This window comes from Dendrobium catenatum, unplaced genomic scaffold, assembly GCF_001605985.2.
Source record: "Dendrobium catenatum unplaced genomic scaffold, ASM160598v2 fragScaff_scaffold_574, whole genome shotgun sequence".
Classification (NCBI taxonomy): Eukaryota; Viridiplantae; Streptophyta; class Magnoliopsida; order Asparagales; family Orchidaceae; genus Dendrobium; species Dendrobium catenatum.
The window spans coordinates 188,063-200,538 of record NW_021319036.1 but is presented as its reverse complement, the minus strand read 5'-3'; the positions used below and the strand labels follow the sequence as shown (position 1 = coordinate 200,538).

Genomic DNA, 12,476 nt, shown 5'->3' with positions numbered 1-12,476 from the left:
AATGATATTGATGTGAAGAGATAAAAATAATAAATAATTAAAATTATTCCTTCTTTAATTTTTCTAAGTTTATGTTCCTACCTAACATCACTTGTGATATAAAATAAAATAAGTGATGCAATATTATTATATATCCCTAAAATTTACATGCATAATAAAATTACTTGTAAAATATAAAATATTTAAAAATAATAAGGAAAAATAATTTATTATCTTACCTATAATACCAAATATAACAATGATTGGGTTTTAATAGATTAATGCAAAATTGTGAGAAATTGATTATCAAAATTTCAAACGTATATCATGAAATCAGTTGAAAAAGAATTTAAATTTTAATTAAAATTGGTCATAGAAATTAAATTGAAAGAAGTTATTAAAAATAAAAGCTTAACATTTTAGGGGGGGCTTGAATTCAAATAACTTTGACTTTAAATAACACTAAAGTCTAATTCTAACTTCCACCTTTGTTAATGTTTACACACTCAAATCTCCAATGGGTCTCTCTTATTTTCCTCCAACCATTTGATTTGCGATATCAATGGCAAGCTTTTTCTCCTACCTTAGCCTCTAAAGATAATTTTTGTACTAGAAAGCTGCTTTAAAAAAAAAATTGTACTAGAATACCGCTTTAAAAAACAGTAAAAAATGTATCCCCGTCGAAATCTAAGCCTCCAAAAAAGTTCAGAACATGTGTAGACCATAAGAGAACACTTTAATTAATTAAAAAAAAAAACACTTTAATTAATTCATTGAAAACTTCATAGAGAGAGAGAGAGAGATAACTTAAAACTTCTATCATGTTTGTTTTAAGATATTTATTGAATTTATTGGAAATTCAAACATTTGTGCTTTAGGAATATTATTTGTTATATCCTTGTGGAATAATTTGGCTTGACTTATGAAGATAAAATGCTATGGAATCTTGGAAAAATTATTTTGTGCGGATCCTGGACGGTATCCGGAGACCAATCAGAACACGTCACATCACTTTTTTGCTTGGTACCGGTGCTCGGTACCAGGTTACATGGTGCGTTCTAATTGATCTTCGAACCGTTTAGTATCCGCACACATTATATTAATTTCTGGGAATCTTGTGGCTCTCTCTACTATCCATCCACATATCCACTCCCTTGCCACTATCATGAATAATGAGAAAGTCTTAAATGTAGACTTCAATCAATCAATTATATCTTAATACATCTTTGTTATCTCTTTGAAATATGATGCCTTATCATCTATCAAAGTCTCATAACTAATGTCAAATAATCTCTTATTAAGTATTGCCCTTCTCCCTCATAATGTCAAAAGGTTGAAAAAAAAATGTGGAATGTGGTATCAACATGCTATTATTTAGAAAATTTAAGCTCACAATCACATCATATTTTTTAGGTATTCAAATCCCAATCCTCCTTAGTCTTCACTTCCATAAACTATTTTAATTTCTTGATAATATAATTTGCTACTCTATATTTGGTAGCTTAATCATTTTGGCAAATTATATTATGCAGGCTGCAATTGAAAGTCTATTTTTAATGTTAGCTTATAGTATTTTTTTTATCAAAAAGAGGAGATTATCAACACATGCTACTGCTTTTTAAAAAAACTTTTTAGTATAAAAATTTTTGAACTAAAATTTTTTTTGCTCATTAAAAAGCTATTTTAGAAAGCAACACAAATGTTATCCCAAATTTTTTTCTATGGACTTTGTATGAAAGTGCGCACAACTATTTACAAAATAATATTACAAAAAACCTAAGAAAATTATAAAATATATATATTTTTGATTAGATGATATAGACAATAGAGCTATAAAAACTACATTTGAAATTATTTATTTTTTCAGTAACATCCAAAAGCTTTTTTTTTTTTTGTGACGAGGAACCACTATGCAAAGCGGCGTGTAAATCCCGATCGACCTAGCAGACAACTCACACTAATTTACTCGAGCTAACACTTGAAGTTATCACGCTCGCCCATAGGATTCGAGCCCGGTACCTGACCTTTGCCTAGCCGAGCTCCCCCCAACATGAGCGAAGCCGCGGTGGGTACATCCAAAAGCTTTGTTGACCATTCTGTAGTTAAAAATTTTCTTATTGGTCAAAAACTATTAATGTAGCCGATTATTGTTGTCTAAAATCTAGCCGAAATTGACCAGCAGCTTATTATGACTGCAGACCAATTCACTTGGTCAAATATATGACTCAATCTCTTAAGAAAAGGATCAATGTCAATAATTTGATAAAAAAAAAACATCAATAATTGACAAACACTTCATGTTGGACGACTTTTTTGTTGCTTCATTTTAGTATAAATTTTTTAATTTTTGTACTAAAAAATTGTGTGATAGCTTTTTTACTACTTCAAAGAGCTTTTTAGTACAAAATTTTTAATTTTTTTATTAAAAATTTATTTTAAGAAGCGGTAAGAAAGCCATCCCAACCAAAGCCTAAATTGTTGATCTATTCTCGGCCAAAAATCAAAGCTTTTTTTTTTTTTTCTTCAACGGATTAACTGCAATAATTCCCTTAAAATCTTTTTGAAAACAAGATCTGATATCTTATTAAATCTCAACTTCCATAATATTTTTTATTTAAAAAAATTAATTAATCTAGCTGTAAATCTTTGAGGCTAGGTTTCTTGGCATAATAAGACTCCAAAGCTCCTGCAAAGTACAAAAAATACAAGCTAATTTTGAACAAATAGCCAGCTTGCTCAACTCGGCTCGTTTATACTGATATTTCTATGCTTACAAATTGCAAATTTTATTCCCGCTATTCCAAAAGCTCCTCTTAAATCTTCCGCGTTCTTACAATTGCTTTATGTGTAAGTGTAACTAAATCCCTCAGCTTTACAACAAAAATTCCTCTTCAGACTCTAACCTATCTAATTCTTATTGAGCTGATATGTCCCTCAAAAGGGGAACTAATTGAAGGAGCCTATAATGAAAGTGTATACAAAAAAGTCTAAGTTTGAAAAAGTCTAAGTTTGAAACTAACCAAGAGGGAAAGGATGCGGAGTAATTATTCTGTGCGGATGCCGAACGCCGTCCAGAGTCCAATAAAAATGCGTCACGTCACTTGGTACCGAGGACCAAGGCTCAGTGCTGCTCAGTACCGCAGCTCGTATCGCTCGATACCAGGTGACATGACGCATTTTCATTGGGCTCCGGACTTTTGTTGTGTCAAGTATCCGCACAGAATAATTTTTCTAAGGATGCGAGAACGTCAAGTGAGCCGTATTGCCATCTGCTGGAGAAGGAGCTTCTTTTGAGCCGGATTAATGACGCCATTGCACTCTGCATTGACTAAGACTTCTGTCATGATGGCAGCGGCATGTCCAGTGGGCTCGTCCGATGCCTTCCTCAGCATGAACACCTGCAACAGTGAAAGTAAGTCATACAAAGGAGTGGTTATTCTGTGCGGACATCAGAACCGTCCGATTCTACGTTCGGTACAAAGCGGTACCGAGCACGATACAATTTTGGGTCGACGTGACGAATTTTTATTGGTCTCTGGACGAATCCGAACCCGCACGTAATAATTTTTCCATACAAAGAGGCGAAATAGCAATGGTTGGATTTCTATCGTTTGGCTATCATTGATATAAAAAGTTTACCTGCCCATGGTGTGTTATTTCCAAGCAGCCAGGTTGCTGTATCCATGGCTCCCCATCAACCTGGACTGGGAATGGACTGTGAATGTGCAATTTTATGACTTTTCCTTGGGCTAATCTCTGGGCTTGTGAAAGCCCTACCTGTCAATATATGTAGCAAGAAATTGTTAAAGCCTTAAACAACATTGTTCAATTTTACTATCTATCTGTTAGACCGGTCCACACGGGACCAGCCCAAGCGCGAATGAGGCGGAACGTCTCCCCTTCCTGCTATAGCCGTATGAACTGCTATAGCCGTATGAACTGCAAGAGCTAACGGAGCATTTTAGAAAGGATTTTTGAGGGATTTTGGAGGGAAATTTGAATGTAAGAAGTGTTTAGGTATTTCCTTTTGATTTGTATGCATTAAATACTTTGTTCTTTGTTAGGGTTAGGGGATATGGAATTTGGCTGGAATTTGAGATCTCTTAAATTTAGGTTTTTTTTGGGCTCTAACGGCATCCGGAGATTAGCAATTAGTTATTGAAAGAAGATGTAGAAAGAATTACATAAAAAACAAACCTGAAGCTTTCCAAGATGCCACGTTCCAGATATGCAAACGACTTCCAGCATTTTATCATGCATTGATTGAGGACTGAAGTTGTCATCATGATCATAGTCATTTTGCCATAGATCTACGCCTCCCATGTAACTGCCAATGTTGAGCACGATTACACCTTCAGCATCCTGAGAAAATCATCAGGGCATAAGTGACTGGAAAGTATCAAAAAGAAGGCGGGAGAGGAAAGAGAGAATATGCGGGTAGGAAGTATCAGAAGAAGGAGAAATTATTACGTGCGAAGTTAGACTCCAATAATAATGTGACACGTGTTTTTGTACACAGTGTGTATAATTTATGCATAGTGTGTATAGTTGCACACTGTGTACAAGAACACGTGTCATATTTTTATTGGAGTCTGGACGTATCCGGACTCCACACGTAATAATTTCTCCTGAGGAAGGGAGAAGGGATGGATTGAAGTAAAATTGTTTGGTAAAAATACACTTTTTTACCTCTGGAATTTCAACCATGTTTCCATCAACTTCTAAACTCACTTGCCACGGTAAATCAGCGCAAGTTCTATCCACAATATCCTTAGCTCCTTCTTTGGCATACCACAATTTATTGACAAACTACAAATTAAAAATAAATAAATAAATGTAAATGAACGTGTTTTAGCACATATAAGTGATAACTATTATCTGGCATTTTACATTTACAAAAAAAAAAAACTGCTTAAAAGAAGGTGAAACATGTGGTGACAAAATAATAATAAATAGTTCTAACGAGAAAACATGCCTCAAGGATATGAACTAAAACCTGAATAGCTTCCTAATATTAACCTGGAAGAACTATGATGCACGGAACAAGTACTAAGATTGCTAGCAACCATACAAAAATCCTCCGCTATTTGGGATATAGTAGGAATGATTAACTATGGTGAACATTTTTTAGTATCTGAAAGTCAACATTTTTGCTGCTTTTTAACAATGTTTAATATCATATACCTGCACAAACACAAATGTGATTTAAAACGATATTCAACATAAGCCATTGAAAATTCTGTTTTATGAGGCAACATAAGGCTGGTGCACAAACACACATTTAAAACAGAAATGACTTTCGCTAACCAGATTCTCAAAATTTATATGGCTAATTTTCATAAACGATTCAAAACTAATTTGGTTCATACATTTCAATAACAAAATGTTTAAGGTTCATCCATATAAACTTTAATGTTTAAGGTTTATATGGCTAATTTTCATAACTAATTTTGGTTAACTCAATATAATTTTAATGTTTCATGATCTTTAAACTTTAGCTATATATTTGAAAGAAAAAAGAAGAGGAAAAAAAAAAGCAATCGATGAAAATATAATCAAAAGGAGGATTAATTATCCTATGCATATGCTAAACGCCGTCCGGAAACCAACCAGAATGCGCCACGTTACTCCTGTGCTCGGTACCGTAGCATGGTACTGCTCGGTACCGCTGATGTGGGGCATTCTGGCTGGTCTCTGGGCGGTGTTCTGCGTCCGTTCTCCGCATAGAATAATTTCTCCAAAAGAAGAGGTTTGGAAGACTCGAACTTGTTACTCTTCTAGATGTTACAACTTGGTGTACATAACATAATCAAATAGCTTGGATTTCTCAGAAATCATACAAGTTTGCGATACTTGCCTGGTCTAAGTAAAAAAAGTTACTTTACGTGCAGCCTCTTGCTCAAAAAATTACATTTGAGTAAACTTACGCTCCCCTCATCATATATATCATAATTGATTTTCAAGATATCCATTACCGGGGTTTCAAACATGAATGCAAATATTATGATATTTAGCACCTTGGCATCATGCCATCATATGAAATTAATAAATGAGTTTGAACAAGAGGATTAGTGTGGATGTACATGAGCATGTTGGCTTTGTGTATGAGCGAGAGAAATATATCAGTTACCTGGCTATGGAACATATCAGGTCTTTCTTCCCGGGTTGTATGAAAGTTGTATGCAACCTTTGCATCGCATCCAATACCTACAAGGCAAAAACAAAACAAAAAAAAAGAAAGGACATACATGAATAAAAAAATTGGCCCTGCTTTCAGCTATAAAATTTTGGTGAATATTAGGGCATCTCCAACCGAACTCCAACCGCTTGAATGGCGTCACTGGCGAGCTCCAGCCAAATGGTAAAATTATGCTATTTGGTTGCAGGTGAACAGTGGGACGTCAATATTGGCGTTGCACTGTTCATCTTCGCTATTTTTCTGTCTCTACCCAACTTGCCGAAGAAATGCGCAAAAGAAAGAAAGACCGTTACCTTCGCAAAAGGGGGCAAAATGGAGTTTGATTGGAGATGAATCACGGTATTTTTTAGTTTCACGGTATTTTGGAGTGAAATATGAGATTCTCGGTTGGAGATGGTCTTAGCCAACATACCTAAATAGTTTGTCATTTGCTTCACATGTCTTTTGCTTTCACCTGGATCTGCATTTTTCTCCTGGATGGAAACACTCCAGCGATCAAGCATCGTGACTGCTGCGTGGTCAATGTCATTCAGATGAGGACGGAGGCCACCTTGCCCTTCAACAGATGACAAACCCCCTCCCCATCGCAGAACGCGTGACAAGTCATTTCCAGTGCCAAGAGGAAGAATGGCAACTGGTGGGGGAGATACAAAATTCTCCTTTTGGATGGAATCAAGAACCCATGCAACAGTACCATCACCTCCACAAACAAGAATTTTGAAGTATTGCACATTACGGAACATTTGCAGCCCAACCTCAGGCCCTTGGGAGGAACTTAGTTCAAAAATCTGAATTTTGGTTAACACACAAGATTTAAGATACATAATTGCCAAATTTTAGCAAAAGAAGCACTTTAAACAATTGATCGTAAAATCTAAAATCATAGGGCAAAAAAATCCTGTTTTCCGATACCTAAGAAGTTAGCAGAGTGGAATGATTGTTCATAAGGGGACTTAAACGCTAACCTGAGCAGGATTTAACAGCATGTTCAGTCTCCTTCGAAGAGAATGTCCATATTGAGCTCCACTCCTCGCATTAATGAATACCAGAAGTGGCCTTGAATCCTGTGGCAAATTGATCACTTCATAATTTCTTCTTTCAGTTTTTTGGTTGGATTTATTATAACTGTATCTTAAACTTGCAGAATCATTGTTCTTTTCCTGAAAGTACACCCCACCAAAAAGCCAACTAAGGAAAGATTCATTAGCTTTACCATTGTTTGAACAATGCTTTAGCTTACCAAAAGGAACATTATAAAGAGAAGAGTAGTTGTTCCCATTCTTAATACGATTACGCTGCTTTCTTATTGGACCTCTAACTGATGTTGTAATAATCCCTTCCTTCAAAGCTTTTAGCATTCCCCCGCTTGTTCGTCCATCATCCACCTCTTTCACTGAGAGTGGAGACAGCACAAGCCGTCTAAGTGGACCCAAATCACAAATATTACCAGTCTCTTTTACAAATTTAGCATGGCAATCAACATGTATGAGGATTTGACACCAAAGGCAACCCCATACAGGGGTAGGAGAAGCACCAAAAAATGGTATACCACATGTTTCATCACAATAATAACAAAAGGAAGACGTCTCAGAGTTCTCATCCAAATCTACCCATCTTTCAGACCAGTGGTGCATCAAATGGGATGAGCCAGCTTGTGCTATACACTTGCAATCCTCCACCGCAAACCGAGAACAGTGGAAATGAGCTGCAACACCGCATATGGAGCAACGTTGGACTTCAGCGTTGCCTGAGGTCTTCAGTCCACCACCTTGAGGTGACACCAAAGATGACAAACAAACACAGCATGCTGAAGGTTTCCCTATACCGCAATCATCTTCAGTCCATGTGTGATAAGAATTAGGACATTTCAACTTATTCCAAACTTTTTTCTTCTCCTGAGCAGCTGCTTTTATCCAGTTCAGTGATGCCTCTTTCTGCAGCCTGAGAAAGGCATATATCAGTGCTAGCAGCCCAAAGGATCCAGTGACAAGCCAGCCACAAACCATCGGTAAAGAAGGATCAAATTTATCAGCTAATTTAAAGAACACAGAACCCAAATCCATCACGATTAACCAGTATTCGTCCTTTATTTAATGTTAATGATCAAATCCCTCTGGTGCAAATCTGTCTCCAACATGAAAACAAATACAAAGATGACATAAGCATCATTCGAATGGCAATCTTAAATCAATTACATTTTGCAAAAAGTGAAACTACACAAACCTGATTAAAAAAAAAAAAAAAAAACACCATCTACAAGCAGAAAGCAAACTTAATTGGAATGAAGAGCTCATCCGTAATAGCAACATACTATTTAGGAAGAAGTCTAAGAAGAACTTGTACATTGCAGCACCAACAGTTAGGGACTAGGGATAGAGGAATCTGACAATAGCAGAGAATATAATTCATCTGCGAAATTTTCCAAAAAGAAAAGAAAAATCAATCAAAATATGCCAAACTACCTCCCTCCATCTAAGAGGAAACCGATTCCAAACCCGCAAAATGACAAAATAAACGTTGCATAAGAACTCACAACCAAGCGTAATTAAAACTCCTACACAAAATAAATCGTACAAACCAAGAACTAGAACCCAGAGTGGTAGACAAAACGAAATCGCTTGAGACGAAAACAAGATCTAGTTCAAGCACCAAAGGAAAAAAGCCATACCTTAGAAACCGCAATCTGTAACAAAGAGTTGCGGATCAAAAAAACACCGAAGAAAGCGAAGAGAGATCTGGAAAAACCCTAACAAGTCTTCCTTCTCCCTCAACCCTTCTTGTGTAGACCTATATCCAAGCATTCCTTTCTTGTCGAAAGAGTCTTGAAGCTGACTCCTCCTTCAATCCCCGCGTTTGATCCGCTGGAAAGAACGCGAGGCTGACGACGTCGACGAGGCCGACGAGTTATTTATAGGCGCAAAGAGACATTCCAGTTCTCAGGAAAGTAGTTTGGAGATGAAGGCGGGGAGAGGAGAACTCGTTAAAAGTTATTTTCGTTTTTTTTTTTTTTGACTTTTTAATTTTTTTAATATTCAAATATATTTATATATATTAAATCTGAATTTTACGCTTTACATAATTTTTTTAAAGGAAATCTTATTTATATAATATACTACTTCATTAATTGAGTTAATCAAATTTTTGACAATGAAGAAAAGTTTGTTAATATATATTCTATGTCATCCTGATATTTCAAGAAAAAGTAGTACAAAAATCCCCGTGCAAATTAAAGTTCTTGGTTAGCAATATCAAAAGTATCATTTCCATCCCTCTTAACTCTGATAATTATCTCGTATGGCGGTCGCAAGTCTTCAAGCTCTACTGAGCTAATGGCTTTGACGATTTTCTTGATGGTTCTTGTTCTTGCCCTTCCCTAACGTCTCTGATTGCTCCTAATACATATTTCTATTAAACATGGCTTCTAGTTGATCAAAACCTAGTTGCCTCACTTTACTCTGTCATCTCTCCTAATCTTTTACCCTTCGTTCTTTCCTTAGAACATTGTGTCGAGATCTGAGAAACCATCTCTTGGCGTATTCAGTCTACCACTAGATCTCGTATCATACAACTCAAGAATGAGCTCCACCATATATCCCTGAAAGATCAAACAATTACCCATTATCTTCTCAATATTAAGTCTAAAATCGATGTTGTTGTTGCCACCAGAACCTCTCTTGATCTAGAGGATATCATCCTCTGCACATTAAAAGGTCTCCCTTCCCAATATCAATCCTTCAAAACTGCTATATGCACTAATATCCACCCAATAACGTTGTATGATCTATATACACTACTTTGAAGTGAAGAGAAGAACATTGCCCAAGAAGCAACCCATGAATTACATAACATACAGCTCTCCAAACCCTCCATGGCACTTACTACCTCTTGTGGCCATATAAGAGGTTAACTCTACAAATCATTGTTGTTCCTTCTCCATGAATTGATCCACTCGCAACTACCCCATTCACCATGAAAACAATTTGACAAGTTCTATTACATGTTAGATTTGCTTCAAGAAAGGCCATTCTGCTCTCCGTTGCTAGCATCATCATGATTCCTCCTACAATGAAGATTCTCAGATATCAGCGTTATTCTCTCACGTGGAATCCTCCATCGATTCTGACTGGTTTCTTGACAGTGGAGCAACCAGTCATCTAACTTCAGTTTTTTTTTTAATCTTAGCTCACCCACACCTCATACTAGCTCCAACCAAATCACCCTCGGCAACGGACAACATCTCCAATCCAACATTCTGGAAAGGGTGTCCTTCCTACTCCCACTAGTAACCTAAGGCTCTGTCATCTTTATCACTTTCCAAATATGTCATATAATTTGATATATATACATCATCCTTCTCTTCTAATGGATTTCAAATTCAGGATTTGAAGACCCCTCGCCTTCTTCTTCAGGTTTCGTGTCTTAAAGGTCTCTATCCGCTTCAATCATCAACCCCTAAACAATCTCTCGCAATGATCTCCACTCAAGCTATTCCAAATCTCTGGCACTGATGGCTCGAACATCCTGCTTCTATTACTCAACAAAATTTAGCCAAAAGCATCTCTACTATTTGTTTTAGCTCACCATATTATCATTGTAATTCGTGTAAAATTGTTAAAAGCCATCGTTTACCCTTTCTTAAATCTCAAAACTCTGCTTCTACTTTTTTTGAATTAGTTCATTTAGATGTTTGAGGACCCTCTCCCACCACATCAAATGCAAGGTTATCATTATTATGTATCATTTGTTGATGACTATTATAAATTTTGTTGGGTTTATCCACTACTTATGAATTCTGAGGTCACCTCTAAATTTATCGAGTTTAATAAAATGATCAACCGTCATTGCCTACTGCTCGGGTGCTTCTTGTTGTCTATCTTCATCATAATTGGCTTATTCATTAGTTGGATGTCTCCAACGCCTTTCTCCACTGTTATCTCTCTCATACCGTTTACATGAAGCAACCCCTTGGCTTCCTCGATGTTATTCATCCAAATTACATATGTAGATTAAAAAGGCCTTATGTGTTCTGAAACAATCACCTCGTCAGTGGTTTGTAGTGCTTTTCGGTCATCTATAGTCACTTGGGTTTAAGTTCAGTTCCTCTGATCCATCCCTGCTCATATATAATAAGTCGGACGTTTCTATATATTTCCTTGTTTATGTATAAGACATTCTTATCACCGATAACTCCAAATCTGCAATCAATCATCTCCTGCATAATCTCAATACAAAATTTAAAATGCTAGATCTCAGATCTATCTCTCAATTTCTTGGCATCCAAACGGTCCAAACTTCCTACGACTTACACCTTAATCAAACTAGATTTGTGAAGTCCATTCTTTCCAAAACAGGCATGATAAATTGCAAACTCGTATCTAATCCGTCCCAAATCAAATCATCTCATGCCTCTACCACTCCTCCTGCTTTCACTAATCCTACATTCTTTCGTCAAATTAGCTAGCTCGCTTCAATATCTTACTCTTATTAGACCAGACATCTCTTTCGTCGTTATTAAAGTCTGCTCGTGTAGAAACCTCTAAACACTCACTTTGAAGCACTCAAATATCTTCTTCGCTATATTCAAGGTACGCTTCATACAGGTCTACCACTTTTTTGTGATTCTCTTCTTATCCGATCTTCTTTGATCCTATGCAGATTCTGATTGGGCCAGTGACTCTACCGATCACAAGTCCATCTCAGAATATTGCAACTACATCAGGTCATCCTTATTCTCGTTGAGTGTCACGAAACAAAATGTCGTTGCTAGATCTTCCACGGAGGATAGTATTGAGCTCTTGTTGTTGCTGCTGTTGAAGTCATCTGGATTCTCCGATTACTTCAAGATTTCAACTGCTCTCCCACAACATCCACTCCACTATTTTGTGACAATATGTCAGCTATTTCTTTAACAAATAATCCGATTTTTCATGCTAGAACAAAGCACATTGAAGTCGACTGTCACTTTTATCAGGGAATGCATTAAGGCTAAAGCAATCAAAGTTCATCATATCTCCACTAAAGATCAAGTTACCAATATTTTCACCAAGCCTCTCTCCATTTCTCGGTTTCAACAACTTGCAACCAAACTGGTTACATCTTCAGCTGCACCAGTTTGAGAGGGCATGTTAATATATATTCCATGACATCCTAATATTTCGGGAAAATATAATACAAAGAAAAGTTGTCTTGATGTTAGTCTCTTCTTTAGCCTTACATATGTAACCTTAGGATTCGTTTAATTATTTTCTATGTCTATATATACCAATTGTACACCACTTCTTGAATTAACGATAGCATA

General features: G+C 36.4%; 1 protein-coding gene across 4 annotated transcripts; it reads right to left on the bottom strand.

The window, feature by feature from the left end:
- Positions 1–2,740: 2,740 nt before the first annotated feature.
- Positions 2,741–9,064, bottom strand: LOC110097868 (diacylglycerol kinase 2). 4 transcript variants are annotated; one of them, XM_020824494.2, is made up of 9 exons: positions 8,847–9,064; positions 8,490–8,587; positions 7,144–8,302; positions 6,591–6,966; positions 6,110–6,186; positions 4,669–4,788; positions 4,177–4,341; positions 3,619–3,756; positions 2,741–3,377 (listed from the first exon to the last, which is right to left on the bottom strand). In XM_020824494.2, the coding sequence occupies exons 3-9, from the start codon at positions 8,239–8,241 to the stop codon at positions 3,228–3,230; spliced, it is 2,124 nt and encodes a 707-aa protein (XP_020680153.1). In that variant the 5' UTR covers positions 8,242–8,302; positions 8,490–8,587; positions 8,847–9,064; the 3' UTR covers positions 2,741–3,227. The 4 variants fall into 4 exon arrangements, with proteins under 4 accessions (XP_020680153.1, XP_020680155.1, XP_020680152.1 ...); XM_020824496.2 differs by lacking the exon at positions 8,490–8,587 and having other exon boundaries at positions 7,144–8,306; XM_020824493.2 differs by lacking the exon at positions 8,490–8,587.
- Between the last annotated feature and the right edge of the window lie 3,412 nt (positions 9,065–12,476).

Excerpts from the sequence above, each read along its gene's own strand:
- LOC110097868 (XM_020824494.2), bottom strand. The coding sequence starts at position 8,241 with ATGGATTTGGGTTCTGTGTTCTTTAAATTAGCTGATAAATTTGATCCT. Across the intron at positions 6,967-7,143 it reads TGCTGTTAAATCCTGCTCAG|ATTTTTGAACTAAGTTCCTC; the intron begins GTTAGCGTTTAA and ends ACCAAAATTCAG. Across the intron at positions 4,342-4,668 it reads ACATGGTTGAAATTCCAGAG|GATGCTGAAGGTGTAATCGT; the intron begins GTAAAAAAGTGT and ends TGATTTTCTCAG.